The sequence below is a fragment of the Stylophora pistillata genome, chromosome 7, assembly GCF_964205215.1.
Source record: "Stylophora pistillata chromosome 7, jaStyPist1.2, whole genome shotgun sequence".
NCBI lineage: Eukaryota > Metazoa > Cnidaria > Anthozoa > Scleractinia > Pocilloporidae > Stylophora > Stylophora pistillata.
This window is the reverse complement of record NC_142525.1, coordinates 26769687-26790928: the sequence shown is the minus strand read 5'-3', so window position 1 is coordinate 26790928 and position 21242 is coordinate 26769687. Positions and strand designations below refer to the sequence as shown.

At 40.3% G+C, this 21242-nt stretch overlaps 3 protein-coding genes across 4 annotated transcripts; 1 reads left to right on the top strand and 2 right to left on the bottom strand.

Moving 5' to 3' along the window:
* Window positions 1–1087: 1087 nt before the first annotated feature.
* LOC148727301 (uncharacterized) lies at window positions 1088–10235 on the top strand. 2 transcript variants are annotated; one of them, XM_088727189.1, is made up of 8 exons: window positions 1094–1391; window positions 2788–2995; window positions 3256–3566; window positions 4239–4379; window positions 4506–4828; window positions 5505–6639; window positions 7164–7448; window positions 7748–10235. In XM_088727189.1, the coding sequence occupies exons 1-8, from the start codon at window positions 1221–1223 to the stop codon at window positions 8150–8152; spliced, it is 2979 nt and encodes a 992-aa protein (XP_088583315.1). In that variant the 5' UTR covers window positions 1094–1220; the 3' UTR covers window positions 8153–10235. The 2 variants fall into 2 exon arrangements, with proteins under 2 accessions (XP_088583314.1, XP_088583315.1); XM_088727188.1 differs by lacking the exon at window positions 7748–10235 and having other exon boundaries at window positions 1088–1391; window positions 5505–6651; window positions 7178–7377.
* A 6258-nt stretch (window positions 10236–16493) lies between these two features.
* LOC148727300 (dual specificity protein kinase shkA-like) lies at window positions 16494–16838 on the bottom strand. The gene has a single exon (XM_088726463.1). The coding sequence runs from the start codon at window positions 16836–16838 to the stop codon at window positions 16494–16496; it is 345 nt and encodes a 114-aa protein (XP_088582589.1).
* A 227-nt stretch (window positions 16839–17065) lies between these two features.
* On the bottom strand, window positions 17066–19011 carry LOC148727299 (uncharacterized). Its single transcript, XM_088727197.1, has 2 exons — window positions 18097–19011; window positions 17066–17606 (listed from the first exon to the last, which is right to left on the bottom strand). Exons 1-2 carry the CDS (start codon window positions 18972–18974, stop codon window positions 17423–17425), a joined length of 1062 nt encoding a protein of 353 aa, XP_088583323.1. The 5' UTR covers window positions 18975–19011; the 3' UTR covers window positions 17066–17422.
* Between the last annotated feature and the right edge of the window lie 2231 nt (window positions 19012–21242).

Genomic DNA, 21242 nt, shown 5'->3' with positions numbered 1-21242 from the left:
TTTGTTAAATTAACAATCATTCGCCTCAGGCTCAGTGAATATTGTTGAATAATCCCCGAGACGAAGTCGAGGGGTTATTCAACAATATTTACTGATCCTGAGGCAAGTAATTGTTTGAGTATAATTTCTGAGGTGCTTTCGAATTCCCTTGTGAATTCAAGTTGTTGTTGAAACCATTATGTAACAAGAACTTGACAATTTCAGTCAGCGAAAACTGCATATCTTTTTTTCGAAAAATGTTACTTTTAAACTTAGTAACATCTTCAGAGTTGAGTTTTCATCTATTGCATTTATCACTTCCTCGGTCCCTTATCGTCAAAACGCGAGGCAGCCACTTTGAAATTTGGCGCCCATAATCATCCCGTGCGAGGTGTTAATAGCGAGATATGACGCAATCATCGACCAATCAGAGCTTGAGCATCTCTTTAATCACCTGAGCAATTAAGTCCTCTTATTGGTGGAAAACTTCCCTAACAGGCTAACCCTGACCTAATATACCAGCTTAGCGTACGAACTGAGCTGTTTAGAGAGGCCAGTGCTATCCAAAGTAGCAAGAAGGCATTTAAACTCTTCTTTTCTTCCCCAGCTTTCGTGTGGCGAAGAATTCTAGATAGACTTTGGATTAGTTTGTTTGCCCTTACGGTGGTCAACAAAACCACTTGACACACTGTGTTGCACAAGCATAAAAGGTTTTTGAAGATCCATGTGGTGCGGGGTTTCAAAACATAAAAAGAAATAATACTTAAAATAAATGAAGTCAACAAACAAACATCGATAGCAAGTCAACAAAGGTTGAAGGAAACGAAAATGAAAGTTTGAATTTTTTACCGGAGTTTATGTTTGAAATATCGATGAATTCAACCACAATTTTTGACAACTTGCAATTGTTGGCATATTCTCTCTATCTTTGACAAACATTGAAAAGGACTAGCAATGTATGCAATCAACAAAACTTCGTACCCATACATATGTTTTGATTTATTCTCCTCGATATTTACTAATGATTGCGTGATTAATCACGTTTTGACTATAAGACAACCCCAATCAATGGTCGTCAGCGGCAGGGATGCGTGACGGTGTACTACTTACTGTGTAATGGACTGTGATAAATGAAGTCCAGCTTTTGAGGCTTATTAATTTCCTTTTCGAAGTTTTCAATAATTTCAAACCTGGAATTAACGAAAGTTTGATCATAAGCGTTCGAGTTATAGGTGTGCATAATGAATGCAACTCCAGATATTGACAAGATCGACGATCTCGCGGACATGTTAAGCATCATGGAGTCGCTAAAAATTCCGTCCAAGGGCCTGAAAACGTTGGACGAAATGAAAGAAAAAGTGAAAAAGAAACTCCAGTCTTCAGAGGAAAAGTCAACTTGGACGGCAAAGGAGGTGAGAATTCTAGAATTCGTTTCTTAAGTATGCCGCCTACCTGCAAATTCAATTGATAAACGACATTTCTAAGTACAATGGCGGAAGTATCTAGACTGGTGACCTTTGGTGAATGGTAGATGCAGATCACATAGTGAAATTGAGTCACGAATTGTTTAACAGCTCTCTCGATGCAAATGTAGCCATCGTTTATGATTTATGTCATGTGGATCTATCCAGTGATGGCAACTCAGATATCAGTAGTACTAGAAGAAACCTAATTCTCATGGATGGAAATCGTAGCATTCACTCGCCAAACGTTTCACTAAGTTCAAAAGTAACAACACGCAGAGCTAACTGCAAGAGCCCTAATTACTCGGCATTGATACTTTCATTAACGATTCTAGCAACTGTTGTCCGTAAAACGATTTTAAATAAGAAATTACGAAGTTGAGCTTCCACGGTCAGAGGCTATTATGCATATTGATGTTCTTAATTTGGTAAGCTTGGTTGGACAACGAACGAACTTCGAGGATTCAAGTAGAGAAATACGGTCTTAGTACATCGTGGATTGATAAATTTTCGCTAAATCAGCTTCAGTTCTGTCTATTCTAGGCCAGTTCTGTGCTTTGTGGATAAAGTTCGGAAACACGTGGACCATTTGGGAAAACATTTTCTTAGAAAAGCTTGCATATGTAATTTTTGTAAAAAATAAATGTCAACAGACTTAAAGCCCGGGGTAAACTAATGCTTTCTACGGTAAAAGGAAGCCACAATTTTTTTCTGCTATTGTCAGCAAAGAATCGGAGTCCTTTGCTGAGAATAAATCTTTCGGGAAGATCTTGGCAACATCTGCTCAGCATCAACTTTGCTTTTGTTGACATAATACATGCAGACATGGTTTAATTCTACTGTTGTTTAAAGATTCATTGAATGTGACTGAGAAGTTACATCATGGTTGTAAAGGTTACGAATGTTTGGGTCTATAAATTGTGATTTCGGCTACATTTATTACATCTTTAAAGCAGAGTAGCATCAAACCATGTCTGATTATCCACTTGGTTGCTTTGTGAATTTTGATATATAAATCATACACATGCATTTTTACATAAGTATTTGGAGAATTACTTAATGGAAATACAATCCTAGAAAAGGTTGCTCTGCCGAAGTTTGTGAGCTTAGACCAGCCTTATGAATCTCTTTACAAAATTAGGCTGGTTATTGCGTGTTAGCAATAGGGCGTGCTTTTTTTCCAAGTCAATAGTCAAAGTTATTTGTATAATCATATAATTTCTTAAAGATTTCCTAAAATGACTATAAAGCGATAACACTAAACAGTTGGGCCGAGAAATAATCTTCAATTTACGCAGGCAAATGTTGATGCACAGATTTTGATTTACCACGTGTCATTTATCAGGCCTTTTCAGTGTTGACAGAGGCAAAGAAAGAAGATGAGAGAAAGCGAGCAACCTTGCTCCATTTCTACGAACGCACGAGTCTTTGTTTGGATACGAAGCATGAAAATGTTCTTGCCCTTTTGGAGAAAAATATCGGAAACCTCTGGGAGAAAATTGCTTCCCACAAAGAAGTTCTATTGAAGAAAGAGTACATTGTGCTCGTTGCAGGTTAGTTAGAAATGAATCATTCGACATTACTTTTAAATGTTAATTTCGCCAACTTCCTCATCCAACAGACTAAAAGGCTTCATTTAGTCACTTTGCCAATGCAACATGAGCTATTCGTTAGGCTATTAACTTGTACTAGGTACGAAAAAATGATCAAGCCTTGAAAACTAAATCAGAAAACAGCCTTTGTGGAATCTACACATTCCTGGCGTTGTTAATTTTATGTTCCCACTCTACATATACTTGTTTACAATTACCAGGCGAGACAAGTGCAGGAAAGAGCACCCTGTTAAATCTGATTCTCGGAGAGCAACTTCTTCCTTACTCAGTTCTCAGTACCACATCCACCATCGTTGAACTAAGATATGGTGAAATACCAAAGTTGGTGGCGTACTATAAAAACAAAGAATCTGGGAATACTACGAAGACAGTCCTACTAGACAAGCCATCTGAAGCCTCTCAGCAGAGTTACCTTCAACAGATTTCGTCTTTTGTCCACCTGAAGAAGAACAGAGAGATGGGCACAGATTACGAAAAGATTGAGCTGTTTTGGCCGCACAATCTGTTGAAGGTAAGAAATAAGCAAGTTCACTTTGAGTAATCTCTTAAAATAATCGAGATCGATCTATGCATGAATGTCTGATTCTACTCAATCTTGGTTGATTCTTTCGTCACATGCACTGATTAACGATATGTTTGTGAATTGTTGATGTCTTAATTAAATATTTTCACACATCGCTTTTGATGTATTCCTTTCTAGATCCATTAAAATATATAAAACGGCAAATTAACACTTAAACAGAAACAAAGCTCAACAGGCTTAATGAGAATCCTCTCAAAGTCAAAGTAAAATTCGATACTAATGATAAATCTAGCTCTGTGTGTCAGAATGATCATTACAGCGAACGAACATACAAACTACATCACTTTTTAATGTAATGCTGGTAGAAACCTGGAATTCTTCGCTTTGCTTTGCTTCGCTTTGTGATTGGTCCAGAAAATTCGCGCCAAATCACTCAGACTCAAGACTGAAATTAATTGCAACTTGATCACTCGCCTTTTCTCCTGTGGCTTCTCATTGGTTGTTGTGATATTTTTCCTATGCTCTGATTGGCCGATGTAACTGACTTTAGGCTTTTTTTTTCGCGGACAATCAATCGAAATGCACTCTGAAGAGCGATACTCAAAGACCAATGTTTTTGTAACATACGTTGTTCTATGTCATCTTTTACGTATCTTTTAGGAAAATATTGTTATAGTTGACAGCCCAGGAGTCGGTGAATCTGCCATCATGGATGACATGGTAAAAGCATATCTCCCAGAGGCTTTCGCTTTTATTTACGTCATCAACAGTGAAAACGCCGGTGGAATACAAAAAGACAGGGTAAGGCCATTAATTTGTTGCCCTAACCGAACTTTGAACTTAACGAACATGATTACCTACTGCGCAGCGATTATGTGACGCATAATATTCCAGAAATTATAGCTTTTCCTGTGTTTTGGCCTCCAGGTAGAAAAACTCATTGAACACGCTAGACAGGTGTCCCTTGACAAACAAAGGGAATCTTCCTCAAATTGTGCTCTGTTCGTTTGCAACAAGTGGGACCAGGTGCCGTCAGAAGAAACTGATGAAGTGAAGAACTTCATCGTAAGTAAACTCACACAGTGCTGGCCTAATTTAGATCCAGAATCTCAAATTGTTTACATGTCAGCAAAAGAAGCTTGTAGAGCCCAGGAGCTTGGAGTAGTCACGAAAGAGTTTGGTGAACTCATGAATGGTATCAAGTCCATGGTGATGAAAAGTATTGAAGCAAGACTTCAAATTCAATGGAGGTAACTTGCTTGACATCCGCAACGACTAAATAGTTGTTTAAGAACTTGATTTCCTTCTGATAACAATATCTTCAAACAATGTACATGACAAGTCATTTATGTTGCTAATAAGTAATCACATTTTTTTGTAGAAATTTGGAAAAGTAAGCATCGAGAGATGTCTCACAAAGGCTAAAAATTGCACCCACCCTACGAGCTTGTAGAATTTTGTTGGTTTCTAAAATAATACTCGGGCTCATTCAATTCCAACAATATGCAAAATCATGTGATTACCAGCACGAGTATATAATGTGCAAAAGAAATGTAGGGAGTCGGGATAATTAATCGGTGGCTGCATATCAGAATAACAGAAGTTTTGAATAGCAGTAGGGAACAAGTTCTACTAGAATTTTTGTGACTTTATTAGGTACTTACCAATAGGTATCCTTCCTAGACATGCTTAAAATGGAACTGGCAATGTAAGCTTACAGTCAATGTCAGCCACAAAGATTAGAACTATCTGAAGAAAAATAGTCAACATGAACAATGCGATGATATTTGAAAGAGGACGGTGGTTTCTAATTTGATATTAAAATTATAAAACCTCCCTGAAAGATACGCATGCATATTAAATAGATATCGTGATACGCATGAGAAATAAAATGGCAGACAATTACAATTATAGCTTTATTCTTAGGTGGCTTCACTACCTCCTTGCACGTATGGCCTACCACACGAAAGCATTCATGCGTAATTCTTTCGAAGATCATGAAAAATTGGCTGAGAAAATGAAGTTGATCACAGACCGCCTTCAAAGTATTGAAAGTCAGCAAGGTACCGTAAACGAGGAGCTGAAGGCGTACCTCGAAGACAAGACAGACCTTGCTCTGAATGCACTGTCTAGATATCTTGAGTCTCCAGAATTTATGGAGAAGTTTTCTTCTTGTACATTAGACGATGTTCCGAAGACGGAAGAAAGCTGGGAGGTGACCAAGAACTACATCCAAAAGGCGCTGATGAGGCGACTTCAAGAGAGGATCGAGGAATGGGAAGAAAAGAATCATGTCTTTTCCGATGCTCGTTCCTCTTTGATTGAAGACTTTAAAAAGAGGTTCCGCTACGTGGAGAGTAAGCTTCAAACGCTGGAGGGTTCTCTCTTAGCTGGAGATGCTGCCAACTCAGGAAGTGGCCCTCTCGCATCTGATGACTTTAGCGTCGCAGAAAAAGTCCTCATTGGGGTCACAAGCCCAATTTGGGTTCCAGTCGGTCTAGTTGTCCTGGTAGTCAGTGTCCCGGTAGTCGGCGCCTGGGCCGTTAAAGAGAAGTTGGAAGACTGGAATAGCACGCGAAAATACGAAAAAGACAAGTGCAGCTTCATGGTAAAAGCTTCCCAAGAATATCTCAAGGAAGCAGCTGAAGAACAAAATCTAAGGTCATTAGTGGTGGAACAGCTTAAGGAAGCTCAGGTTTGTCTTAACCAGGTCTTAGATCGGATACCTCAGCTCATAGAGGGGGACAAAATGTTGTGTCAACAACTGAGCGAAGAAAGCCGTTCTAAGAAAGAGATAGAGGAGTCCTACAAACCTTTACACGATAAGAGTGTACAATTAAGGGATGAGATGACCCTGTTTGGCATCAGAGAGGTTCGCACCATGGACATCAGTTGCAACGATTTGGAGTGGCAAGACGGTGCTCTTCTTGGAAGTGGAGCGTTCGCTGCTGTTTATCGAGGAAAATTAAAGATACGAGGAGAGGATAAACTCGTAAATGTGGCTGTGAAAGTGTGGAACGAGGAGCTTAACGATACTACAGCTAGTGGCTTCCTTTCTGAAACAGATACTCAGGTTGGTTTTATCAGTGCACTGGATCTTGAAATTTTAGATTTTTTTTGCTTGAAAAATGAATGCGCTAAATATATTCTTGCTCACCGCGGATGAGATACTTTCCGAATCGTGGCATTTTTTTCTGCTCAAGGAGCTCGTGGTGGTTAGTTGCGAGGCATCAAATAGAAAATGGAGAATGTAATAAGAGGACTTATGTAAAATTATATTTTCCTGACGATTTCAGAACACGGGGAACCTAGATATATTTTAAGGCACATCGAAATAGTAATTAACAATGACTTCTACATTTAAACTTATCACCATTCATTTTACCAACAGGTCATTAGCTTAAAAACCCTTAAGTATCTTATGGGTGACAAGCATCTAATTGCTCCTTTCATCATCGTCGCTGGATGAAATATTAACATCATGAGAATTAGCAAAATAATTCCCAACAAAAGAAGCTCTTGACTGAGAATCAAAATCTCCCTCCTAGTATCGAAAAATGCATGTAGGTTGTTTTACACATACGTATTTCCTTGTGTAGGAAACTAAATTATCCCACTATTGTGAGGTTCTATGGTGCAGCACTACATAAGGAAGGGGATCAGCTGAAAGCAATACTGGTGATGGAGCTCTGTAAGCAAAACTTGATGAGGCACATTTTCCGGCAAAAAAGCATTATCCCTAGTGAGCCATCATCATCTGTTACAGCTACGAGAGATGTGATCGGATGGGCAAAAGACATTGCCGATGCTCTGGAATACATTCACGGACAAGGTATTGTTCATAGAGATCTCAAGCTGGAAAATATACTGGTAAGTTTAAAATTAGAACTACTGGCTAGCCGCACATCATATTCCTTGTTTTTGACTTTGTCTTTTTCTTCTTTATTTTTCGATTTAATTCCTGTACTTTAAAGAGTCAGCATAAAATTGGTTATTTTCCAAGTAAAACCAAGGTTGATTGTAGATAACCACAACGCATCACACGTTAAGGCATGCAGGTGCCTTGTTTTCTTTTAAGCTTTGCCTTGCGTTCTTGTAAGAGGGAAATCTTTGGACTTCGGTGTTGAAGCTGTATCAATTTACATGGATATTGTCTTATCTTCCCACAGCTGTCGCTAGAAAATGTTGCCAAAGTAGCCGATGTCGGTGTTTCTAAAGAAGCCAAAGCTATCATGGGTACCATGGCGGGAACTCCTACGTATCTCGCTCCGGAAGTGATGAAGTCCTGTATGTACGATTACAAAGCAGACGTGTACAGCTTCGGCATAATGCTCTGGGAGATGTGGTACGGTAAGAGAGCTCTTCTTGATGTGGGAGGAGATGTGAAGGAGTTTTATGACAAGGTGCTTGAGGGGGCAAGACCTGCGCATGTCGAAGGCTCAAAGAGGCCTCCAACTGGTTTGCACTATCTGATGCAGCATTGCTGGGAGAAAGAACCTGATAATCGACCGGATGCGGCAAAGTGTCACAAGATGATAAATCAGCTCTATCAGGAAGCTGCAGCACCATCTTAGGAAACTCTCATTGTTACGCAACCACCTTCAACGTGTTTACTTTTCAAGTGTAGACTTTTGTGGAGCAATAGCAATCCCTTATGTAGCAAATAGAATAGCCTCACCAGCGCCAGGTTTCCCGTTTAATTAACAATTGGTTCATGCTTTAGCGTGCACTATCAAGTTATGGAGCACGTGGGAAGTTTGGAGAGCACGAAAGAAGCGTAAGAGTTTCCCGAGGCAACAGCCTTGGGTAACTCTAACTTCTTGAGTTTCAAGTTTCTAGTGTATCCATACGAGAACATGTGGGGCCGGTCATTGGCCACATAACTCCTAAAAGTGAACTGACGTAACTTAATTCTCTCAATGATATTCATGCATTCTCCAGTATACATGTCATGAGACAATCAGACTTATCAGGTAGGGGTCGTTATCTTGATCCCGCACTAAATTCTTATACCTTGAACTTATAAGGAAATTTGTAGTAGCCAAAGGGGAGAATTAACCATCAGATCTTAAGAATTAAAGGGTTATATAAATACTCAACAACTCAATTGGAGGTAACTGGGTCTTTATTGCCTAAGACCATACGCGATGTTCCCGATGATAGGGAGGTAAATAGAAGGAAAAAAATTTTTTACAGATTGCACCTAGTACAAACAACGTTAATCGCTCGCTGATCGCAAAGAGAATGCTGACAAATATGCCAACTGTTCGCTTATACCCACCGGGTGTGGCGTAGAATTTCGGCTGCGGTATTTAATTGTGATAAACAAGTCTATCACCCACATAAATTTTAACCATTATTTGGCAAAACCGCGTTTGGCATTATCCTTTAAAGAGATAACTTTTGTGAACCTTAATTTTTTAACGAGGAGATCTTTCCAATTCAAAATTTGGAATGCTTAAGCACTTATTTCGGACTGTAGTATCACTTGGAAGAGTGATACTACCCGGTTAGCTCAATGGATAGAGCGCTGGACTGTTGTGCGGGAGGTCGAGGGTTCGAGTCCCGGCCGGACCAACACTCAAGGTCTTAAAAATAATTGAGAAGAATATGCTACCTTTCTGTAACATCAAGAAATGGTTAGATATTCTAGTCTTCTCGGATAGGGACGAATAAATGGAGGTCCCGTCTCCTACAGGGTTAGGGGTAGGAGACGTTAATTTCCCACGCGCGAGATTACTGTGTGATGGATGTCCTCCCCTGGGGTGGAATGGGCGGGTTAGGATTGATTGTAAAGCGCTGTTGATCTGTCATTGTAAATAGCGCTCTACAAGTGATAAATTGTAATTGTTGTAATTGTAAGAAGTGCTTATCTTTTCAACCACAAGCAAAATATTTTGCATTTGCAAGTGACCAAATCTTTTTAACAATGAGGTCTGCCTTAATACGTTTAGATCCCGAGTAATTGAGTTTGCTACTCTCTAATATAGGCAAAAAAATTTCAAGATTTTTTTTAATTGATTAAAATGGGAAAAGGGGTTTCGTCTCTAGTTTTCACTTGTTGTGTATCTTGGTGTTAAACGAGACACTGAAATCTTTTGGGGAAAAAATCCACTTCTACGTTTATTTGAATGCCTACTCACTGCATCTTCATTTTCAACTCCGTATGCCCTTTTCAAGAAGCTAATAAGACTAAAGGTGCCTATTATTATAGGGAGAGGGGAACGTTTTTTTGTCTACTATAAATTTAGGAAGACTTTAAAGTTCTCCTTGCTATTATAATTTTTTCATTATATTCATGTTGTAAATATGGCTATTATCATTACTGCTATTGCTGTTTTCATGAAGCCCTACAGTACTCTTTGCTTGTCCTGCAAGCGCTTTGAGAATGTCTTAAAGAGTCGCTTTTAAATATTGTATACTACTACTGCTTCCAGTCTATCGCCGCTGAACTTCGATCCTCTAAACATGATTCGGCTAAGGATGATGGTAGACTATATGAAGATAAAAATTTTGATATAACCACAGAAATCATCATGCAGACTGGAAACTAACATTTTAAGAGGCGTTGAATGTAATGAAGGAGCAAAGTTGGAAATTGGCCCAGAAATCGGAAATTTTGAAACTTTGTCAGAATAAAGTCTATCATATGTCTGATTCATTGGCATAATTTTTTGTGTCTTAAACTGAATATTTTTTCTTTTGCGACGTGTTTACTTTTAGGGGAGAACTTTTTGCTTAAAAAGGGAGAAAAAAATCAATATTTGAAAAATCCGTAAAAAATCTCCAAAACCTTTGTCGCCAATGAAACTTAATTTAGTTGTTAAAAGTGATCTATCAATTTCATCTATTTATTTATTGTTTAGATCAATAATGTTTTTTTTCTAACAAAATCATGTTGAAAGACGACTCTCTTTTTCACAATACTAGTACAGTCATGGGCTATGCTGCATATCCCGAGGTATATCTCGAGAAGTGGACTGAGCAGTTTTTATACCATTTGAAACACCTTATGCTGGTGAAGTTTTTGATATAAAAAGTTCCGCGGGCAGTCTTTGTGTGTTTCCAGGAACGCGCCTCAAAAGTGCCCAGAATTCGACTTTTTTGGAGACGCTCTCTGAACGTCTGTCGCTTGGGTTGGTGTGACGAAGATATAAAGGCTGGTAATAAGCTATGCAATTTGACAAAAACTGCTTTGTTTATTTGTTTTTGAATGTGTTTTTGTATCATAACCTTGGGACAGATCCAGGATTTAATCAAGGGGGGTTCAGAGAATTGTTCGAGGGCATGCTCCCCCCTGAGATTTTGAAAACGAGGTCTTCGGAAACATGATTTCCATCATTTTGAGGAACAATTTAGGGGGTTCCACCGAACCGCCCGAGCTACCCCTGGATCCGCCTCAGTAACCAATACTGTATGTATATTGTTTTTATTGCTCTGCTAGTGTGTCAAGTCTGATAGATTTATCCGCTGCGTTTCTTCCTACGCTGGTGCAGCTAAACCTTCGCATCTTGTCAAACACACGAGCAACGTTGCCTTAATCCAATAAAAACTTTCATTAATTTTTCGATCATTGATTGTGATTGGCCTGTAGTTGTATGAGGGTCTGGTCTACCGCATTAAATTGTATGTCAAGAATGTAGCTTTAACATTTGCCTCGTTATAGTTGTCTTGGAAAATTCTCTGTAAAATACTGTATGGGATAAGATGTTTGCATGTCACGTGAGAGTATTTACATTCAAGAAATTTCACTTAGCATATAATTTCATTTCTGCGTGTTAGCCTCATCTTAGTCTAGAGGGAAATCTTCAAATTCGAATTCCAGTTTTTTTCGACAGATTTTTAAGGTTGTCTCACTTTGCATGCGTGGGAAAGTACCCGCAAAGTTTAGCGCTTTAATTCAAAAAGGGATGTGTCACGCTTGACTAGTTACAGGTGTATCAAATAATCTAGATTCTTCTTGTTCATATCGTTACCGGGACGCACTTTACCGGATACTAATTCATAATATCATGTTCTTTCGAAACTCTTGTTTTCCTGGAGGACAGTTCAAAACTCAGGCCATCATAATCATGGACTGCGAAAAACTCTCCTGTCCACCCGCTAATCATCATCGAAGATTTATCTTCTAAAAGATCGCCAGACGTGCTCGAAAGTTTGAGGCGCTTGCAAACATTCCCACACTCACGATAACTTAAATTGCAGACATCTCTTTTCATAAAAGTGGGAAAAAACTGAATAAAAGCGGGACTGGAAAGCTATCTCGTACAGGGTGCGGTCGAAATACTGTGAAGGATACTGTAATTAACCAATATCAAGGGTTAAGTGATTGTCACCGCGGAATTACGGGACACTTAGAAATGTTGAAAATACGTGGAGAGGACATGTCTGAAAAAGAGTTGGTTTTACGGAGAGCAGGTGAAGAAATTTTCCTATCCCTTACATCTGTCATTGAAAGGATGTTCATGGTCGACTTAAATTTGTATTAGGAGTATATTCGAGAACCGCTGAAGTAGACCTCATGGTGTGTCCAAAGCATCGAGATACCTTTGGTATAAAATGGAGAGGACATAAGGATATTTAGCAGGTCCCGGAGGGGTTCGCATCTCACTGCTCAAAAAATCACACAGGTGATCGCACTATCATGAATAGGAAGCAGTCAGAGGAAATCTTTAACAGGACTGGATCACTTATACCCATCGGCTCAGTTATTCAACTGTATTATTTCTCTTCATCAAACGTGTTGCACAAACTACCGTATTCACTAATAAAGTCCTTCTCGATTGTTGTCTTTCTTTAAGCGATCTGTCGGCAGTGTCGTGAAAAGCTGAACACACGCATTGCAACACATCAAAATAATTCGCAAAAGGAGAGAAAAAATAGTGACTGTAACGACTATAGTGAATTCCTTATGGCTGTTAAGCCGACTGACTCTTCTTTTTTCGTTTTTTCTCCTCTCCACAACACCTATAAAACCCCTGGCAACTATTGTGTCCTCTTGTGGCGATAAGCTAGTAACGTGGCAGACTCGTACCCACTCTTTAAGCTAGGCGTGGGCAAATCAAGGGAGAAGACAGAAAAAAGCGAGAAAGCGCATCGCCCTGGCCAATTTTGTGAAAGAGTAGTTATAATGATAGTGATTTTGATAATGGTACTAATAATAATAATAAAAAAATAGTAAAAATTATTTGTATAAAACATTACACGTTTCAAGAGAGTTAGGAAAGAAATAAGGGGTAATAGCTTACTTCTAAAGAAGGGCCTACAAAACTACATCCAAACTTTTTAAAGAATGCCGAATGAAGACAGAAGAGGTTTGTTATGCCATTGTCTGCAAGCACTTGTATGGTAGTTTACATTATGTTTGCATTTTAATGTAGGCCATTGAGGGCGTTTCTAGAGCCAGTGAGGTAAGCTTCCCGGGATTTATTCAAGAAGAGGGGATAGAAAAGATTTCAAGAGATCTAGAGCGTCTGGCCTTTAGCCATGACAGTAGTCTACTACAGCCTTCGTCGTCCTGGGAGGAGATGTAGCCCACAACATCTACACCTGATGACAGCATCAGCCAAGCCACATGTGCGTAATATCTTAAACCTCTAGACAACACTGTCGAAGGTAAGGTAGCTGCATTGCAATGGTTTGTGGATGGGTGCAGTATTGGGCCTCTCGGCTCTATTATGAGGCGTCCATGGACGCGTAGACGTTTGTACACATAATTTAGTCTAGTTTATTTACAGCAGTAACCATTATGGAGCATGTACTTAAGACCTTAAAACAGGAACACTTCGAGTTAACCAGAGCTGTTTACCACCAAGACAACGTAGGATATTATCACTGCGCAAATACCATTCTAGCCAGCAAAATACTGCGAGAGAGAACCAACATGGATCTCTACCGGATTGATTTCAGTGATCCACACGGTGGTAAAGGTCCATGCGAGAGGAAAGCAACGCAAATCAAGACGCACGTGAAGCAATACACTAACCAAAGTCACTCCATCACAACACCTGCTGGCCTTAAGAAGGCTATCGAGTTTGATGAGGGTATTGTAGGTGTGCGAGTTTCGGTTGTTCCTGTTTCCAATACCACAATGAAAACAAAGAGTATCAAGTGGGAGGGCATCAGTAGTTTGTCCAACTTCGAGATCACGGCAGCGGGTGTAAAGGCCTTTCAGGCGTAGGGTATTGGTGCAGGGAATTTCCGACCCTGGACGACATTTTCCGGTATGTTCAACCAAGAGGTGGTAGGGAAGGAAAATTACTCGCGCTCGCGGTAAAATGGATCTCAGTCCGCTATAATATATTGCTTTCATAGCACGCACACTTCTCCCATTTTTTCTCGAAGGGGATGCATGGTAATATTTAACAAGGCTATAACCCCGTGCCACTGTATCATAAATTACACCCTTATTAAGAAAAACTTGCTTATTTTGACTATTCTCTCAGGAATAACACACGATAACCAGTTTGAGTGGATATCTGAAAGGCCAGGGAAAGGAGAGTTTGTGTCAGTGAAACCCAGATATCCAAAGCCGGCAACATCCATATAGATAGTCTACTCAAGGAGGGGTGTACCACCGAAATGACCCATCAAGCAAATGCCAACCTAGCTGATAGTCTCTTGTTTCCATGCCCATATTACATGACACCAATTCCAACATGACATACGAACGGCTGGAGCAGCACCTCTTGTACGGTAAACACCAATTCCGTCGGGTCGAGAGTGTCTCACATATTGACCGAGCGGAGATCAGTTACGCAGAGCGCCTTGAGGCTGGAAGGAGCCATCCTGAAGTGACGATGCCGGATACAGAAACAGACAGTGGTTCCCCTTGTCTGCCAGAGGGATGGGCTTGTCGGGAGTCCGCAATGCCACGCCATCGGTTTAATTCCAGGCAAAGGAGGTACTTGGAGGACAAATTTAAACACGGTGAGACCACGGGGATCAGAGCAAACCCTGATGACGTCTCGGAGGAGAGGAGATGTTTGAGAGATCAGAACGGGAAGCGAATCTTCACGGTAAAGGAATTCCTACGTCTACAATAAATCACCTCATTCTTCTCTAGGATGGCATGTAAGAGAAGAGATGCCACCGACTCCGATGATGAGGCTGAAGAATTTGCGAGACAGCAGGCGGCTATCCACTCGGATGTGATGGAAGTCTTACGGCAGGAAATAACTCATCCCTTGGGTTTCTCTGGCAAAAACCTGTGCTTGATGATAGAGTCAGAAATCGAAAGCCCCAAGATCACTCAGATGCCTTCCATAGTTTGTCACTTTTCCATTAAAGTTAAAGCTCGGAAGAAGACTGTCTATTCTGTTGCTCTTATTGAATTTTTGAAAAGGTGCTTCTGTAAGCAGTAATTCTGGTAACTATAATTACTGCAAAAACCGTGGACAAAGATCTCGCTGATTGTTGACGCTGGATCTCTAGAAAAGATATCTAATCAGCTAAAATATAACTAAAAAAGCAAAAAACCAAATGTCCAAAGACTACTGTAAAACTGATTGACAACGTGTACTGTTTTTTATACAACAATATTTCGGCTGGCCATAAACGCCTTCTTTATGTTCACAGATGTTACTGAATTTATGATGGAAATTACAATATTATATAGATAGAGGATGTCGCAAAAAATTTTTTAAAAAGGGGGAGGCGGAAATAACATACAACATAAAAAAGAAAAGAAAAACTAATAAGGATATATTGCTCAAATAGTGCTTTACTGCGAAGGATCGTTCGCATATACGTAATAAGGATATAGTTTACAATAACTCATCACGGCGGTTTTGGGCCATTACGTTCGAGAGTCATGGCCTTATCTATCAAATGTGACTCCCTCGCCTTACGGACTGAGGGAGGGGGCGGGTTGGTTCTAGCTAGGTTATAATACAGGACCAAAAGCTCTTACTCTGGAACCAAATTTGTTGTGCTTTTCTCATGGATCAAGATCTAGTCACCAGTTATTTCTAACCCCCCCCCCGAACAAAAACTGTGTATTACCCGATGACATGTAATTTGAAAAACAGTTGTGGGGTATTTACCTACAAATTTTAAATGATGGGGTATTTGTAAGCAAAGAGAGAGTTCTACTGTGGGAAAGTTGCTGAAAAGTTTAAAAAAGACTCTTTTATTGCTGCAACATCATCCTTACATGGCTTGTCGCGTTTAAAATGACTAAAACCAGTCATAAATCAGATATGACCCCTGAAAATATTAAACTTAGCCGATTTTGTTATTTTATAGTGTCTTCATCGCCGTAACTGGATATTATAAAACTCGTAACCAGTCCTCCTCTCCGTCACACCCAAAATGGCGTCTGGTGAAATCTCGAATTTTAGGCATTATTGAGTCGTTCTACTGACAACACAAAATGACTGCCCGCGAAAATTTTTATAACTAAAACTGCACCAATATGAGTACTTTCAAGCAGTATAAACAAATTTTCCGAAATTCATCTTGTTCTAGATAAAGTTTCGGGGAACTATGGCGCAGTCCCTGATAGAACAAGTGTAAGGAAAAAGGAGCCATTTTTTAACATACGTTTCCTAAGCAAAAACATTACTGATACCGATGGAATATCTATTTTTGATATCTTTAGATTCGTGTCAAGATCTGGATTAGGTTTCACCGGCTACATAGAGTTTTGTAAATTTTAAACCGATTTTTCAAATTTTGCTTTTTTCGGTTTTCACAGCCATTAATGTCCGCTCAAAGAAGAATACGTCCTAAAATAACAATTTTGAGTATTAAAGAAAACGTATTGTGCCAATCAATAAGGCATGTCAAAGGCTTTATTCTGACAAAGGTTCGAAAGTTGTGATTTTTGGCCCAATTTCCAACTTTGCTCGATCCTTACAGGCAGCGCCTCTTAAACTTAACACTAACACAGAGATCCCTTCCATTTATTACAGTTTAAATGGGAGGAAGTGTGTCCTTGTAGAGCATGGTCAACCTCCGATGACAGCCTATGGCATCTGGTCGTTTGTCTGCTTCTTCATCCCAGCAAGCCTGCATTAAATCTTGCCATCCAGACAGGGGTTTCTTCCTGTCTTGAACTTGCGTTGGTCTGTTCTGTTCAGCATTCCGACCATTTACCGCTCTCACGTCTCCCTCTACATTTGTAAGGGCTCTCTTGCCATACCACATCTTCCAGAGCATTATGCCAAAGCTGTAGATATCGGCCTTGCAACCGTATAAGCCTGCTCTGATCATCTCAGGCGCAATGTGAAAAGTTTCCGCCGTTGTTACTGTGATCATCTTCGCTTCTTTAGAGACGCTGATGTTAGCGACCCTGACATCATTTTCATATGACAGCAGTGGTAGAATGCATATGGATGTAAAAATACGGAAGTAGAAGACTCTTCAACGCCTATTGAAAAACTCCATTTGTTCCTCTTTACTACTAAGCCTGTGGTGCACTCAAAGCAAGCCATGGGTGATTAAGATAACTGCAGAGCTATTATCGTGAATTTAGGGGGGCTGTTTTTAATCATATGCGACTCTGATATAGGAGAAATTTGGTCTGTTTTTTTCAAAAGGTGGATTTTATGGCGTACCCAGATCTAAAACTCAGCATTGATTTTGAAAGTAAGGATTCTTCCTTCCCTAAAAAAATATAAACATGAAATTTTTCCAAGTGTTTCAGCAAATCAAGGTCATTCAAAGGTGCTGTAGCTAAGATTACGCGAACTCCGAGACAAGTTCATACAAAAATGCCCACAATTAAATGCTGAAAGTGTGTCCGTTTTCCTTCTTACCATGATGTTTTCCAACTTGAAATCTCTGTGAACAATGCCCTGACTGTGTATGAATTCGAGAGTATTGGCGATGTCTCTCGCCCATCAAATTACACCTCTCTCCGCTCCAGGTGTTAAAGACAGACTAGGCGTATTGTCCCGATTCTGGAAAATGCGTCCCATCAAGTTTTCCTTGCAGAGTTCCATTAGGAGTGTTACTTTCAACCGATCTTCTTCCCTAATCAGTACAGCACTATAGAACTTAACGATGAATGGATGATTAAGCTTCCTAAAAAATTTAGAAGCATGGGTTATCTTTAGCCTAGTGTCTTTGAAACAATAGCAGTCTCTGTGATTATTGCCATGCCATGATTTCATTTTGTTGCGAAATGTTTTCATTTTGTTTCCTTTTTTCGTTGTTTTTTTTATTTTTTTTGTAAGTGTCAACTATCAACGAAGGGAACACTTGGGTCACGAGAGTTTTAGTAAAACAAATAGGCAAAACAAAAAAGTGAGAAAGACAATAAAACCAAGTAAGTGAAAGTGTAGTGCGATCGTCCGGGTGAGTGCAGTCCAGAGAAGGACTGTTGTCGGTGGTGGTGACCATCACCGACAACAGTCCTTCTCTGGACTACACTCACCCGGACGATCGCACAACATTTTTACATGTTACCCCTGGGTTCACACAATTTACTGCAAAAATAAGTAAACAAACAAAAACCCAGAAGGAAAACAATCCCATACGAAATCATGCAATCCTAAAATATAAGAAAACCAACCTTAGTGTCTCTCTTTTAGAAAGAAAGTCACTTGTATCAAAATTTTCCAGTTCGTCATTCCACACTTTCACAGCCACTTGCACGGGTTCATCTTTTCCTCGCTGCTTAAACGCCCCTCGATGGATCGTGGTAAATGTGTCACTACCGGGAAGTGAAATTTGATCGTCTGTCAATTCTAGATCGTCGCAACTGATGTCCATGATGGATACTTCTTGAATGCCGAAAACGGCAAGTTTGTCCCTTAAATGTACACTCCTATTATGCAAAGGTCTGTAGAAATCTAATTTTTTCTGTGAGCTGTTATCATCCGTCAATTTTCGGCACAACATTCTGTCAGCCTTGATAAGCTCGGGAATGCGAGCTACAACCTGCTCGAGGCACACTTGAGCCTCAGTAAGCTGCTCCACCACTAAAGAGCTCAGATTCGGTTCTTTAGCCGCTTCAAGCAGGTATTCTAGAGAGGCTTTTGCCATGAAGCCACACTTGTCTTTTTCGTACTTTCTTGTCTTATTCCAGTTTCCTAACTTTTCTTTCATAGCCACAACCCCAACAACTGGAACGCTTAGTACAAAAGCAACAACGCCAATTGGAACCCAAATAGGACTTGTGACCCCGATTACTACTTTGCTGGCCACGGAAAATTTCTCTGAAGGCGAGGAGTCACTTGATAGAACAGGCACATCATCTGCTATGACGAAGCTCTCCAGGTTTTCAAGTTGACCCACGACACACCTGTATCGCTGTTGAAAGTGCTGGATTAGAGAGCTACGAGCGCCAGAAAAGACATGTTCACGTTCCTCCCATGCTGCAATGAAGTCTTGAAGTCGCTTCGACAGTGCTTCGTAGATGTAGAATTTGGTCACCTCCCAACTCGCCATCGCTGGTGGAGTATCGTACGACGTCCACCAAGTGAAGCGCTGCACATCATCTGAAGACGTAAGGTACTTGGACAGAGGTGACAGCCCTTTCTGTTTTGTTTTTGAGGTGCTCTTGTAGCTCCTTTCTAACTGAGTTCTCCTTCTTCTCAATACCATGGAGGCGTTCATTTATCAAAATCATTCTGTCAATAACTTCCTGACGATCTTTGGACGAATTACTAATGAACGCTTTCGTGTGAAACACCACACGTGAAAGAAGGTAGTAGAGCCACCTTAAAAATGGAAAATAGATTACCTCACTTTGATAAGGACTGAAACAATGGATAGCGTGAAGAAGCACTCTGATTGGGCTCTTTAACTCCGAATATCCTTGGCTATTCACCTCCGAGCTATTCATGGGTTTTACACTCCCGAAAATATTGTAATGTATATACGCTGTATTGTCTCATTTTTTCGGCTTGGTAAATATCCACCCTCACATAGCCAACTTCATTTCGGTGACCAGTTATTAGTCTATTTTACTTGTCAATCAGTTATACCGCATTTAAGACGTGTCAAGAGGTGAAGGCGATTCTTGCGGTTTTAATTGTGTCTATGTGTCTACAGACTTCATGAACACTTACTTCCACTGGATACACAGTCTTGCCTCAACACTTTTTAAAACCATGGACTTAATTCCATTCATCAGTGCAGTAAACTCTTCTGTAATAATTCCACGTGTTTGGGCTTTAATGGCACTGGTTGAAGACATGGAAATGATCTGAGATTCAGGATCTACATAAGGCCAGCAGCGTTTAATTTTTCTGACTATGTGGTCCTTGATCCCATCAGCTTCTTCTGCTGGTACTTGGTCCCACTTGTTACAAACGAACAGAGCACAAGTCGACGGGGTTTCTCTTTTTTGGTCAAGAGACACTTGTCTAGCGTGCTCGATTAGCTTTTCGAGATAAAAAAAAGGAAAATGGAAGTGTCTCTCCAATGAAGAATAAAAACCTTCCTAGTTCTTGTTAGCGTGGGTCTGTTAATCAATGTAGTTATGATCTTGTACACACATTTAATTTTATATCTGACGTAACCACCCCCTCTGTCTCTGTCTCTGTCTGTCAGTTTGTCTCTGTCTCTGTCTCTGTCTCTGTCTGTCTGTCTGTCTGTCTCTGCCTCTGTCTCTGTCCCTTTCTCTGTCTCTGTCTCTGTCTCTGTCTGTCAGTTTGTCTCTGTCTCTGTCTGTCTGTCTTTGTCTCTGTCTCTGTCTGTCTGTCTTTGTCTTTGTCTCTGTCTCTGTCTCTGTCTGTCTGTCTGTCTATCTGTCTCTGTCTCTGTCTCTTTCTGTCTGTCTGTATCTGTCTCTGTCTCTGTCTGTCTGTCTGTCTCTGTCTCTGTCTCTGTCTGTCTCTTTCTCTGTCTCTGCCTCTGTCTCTGTCTCTGTGTCTGTCTCTGTCTCTTTCTCTTTCTCTTTCTCTGTCTCTGTCTCTTTCTCTGTCTCTGTCTCTCTGTATGTCTCTGTCTCTCTGTATGTCTTTGTCTCTCTGTATGTCTCTGTCTCTGTCTCTTTCTCTGTCTCTGTCTCTGTCTCTGTCTGTCTGTCTTTATCTCTGTCTCTGTCTCTGTCTCTGTCTCTCTGTATGTCTCTGTCTCTTTCTCTTTCTCTTTCTCTGTCTCTGTCTCTGTCTGTCTGTCTGTCTCTCGTTCTCGTCAATCTTTACATCGCCCATCAGAATTATTAATCCAGTCAACATATCTTGCTGAACCCTAAAATTTTCGTCTCCTCTCTCTGGGTCGATTCGAAATTTGAAGGGTTTTCATGCGCCCTCAAACAAACAGATACTTCAAATCGTAGACAATTTTCCTGGAGAAGTTTTAACAAGAGGGTCTTAATGGGGCGGGGGGGGATTAATCCCATTGAGATCCTCGAACAATGCCCAACGGGTTCACGCGCCCACTAATTGAGCCTCACTATCACCTCATTTTTGGCTTGTTAGAGCTAAATTACGTTCATGATAGTATGTATCTTACCCTGTCTCGCTGTATTCCACCGGCGTTGGAAGGATTAATAACGTAGATAAATAGGAAAGCCTCCGGAAGGTATGCTTTCACTATGTCATCCATAATGGTAGATTGGTTAGGGTCTATGATCTGCAACACCGCTGGACTGACGTATCTGAGTACCACAAAATCTTCCGCAACCTTAGAGATAGCGGGCGTCAAGGAGATAGGACGCAGATGCTTAGTAGCATCAACCACGGGTTTTTGCTTAGGGAGAGGCACCAC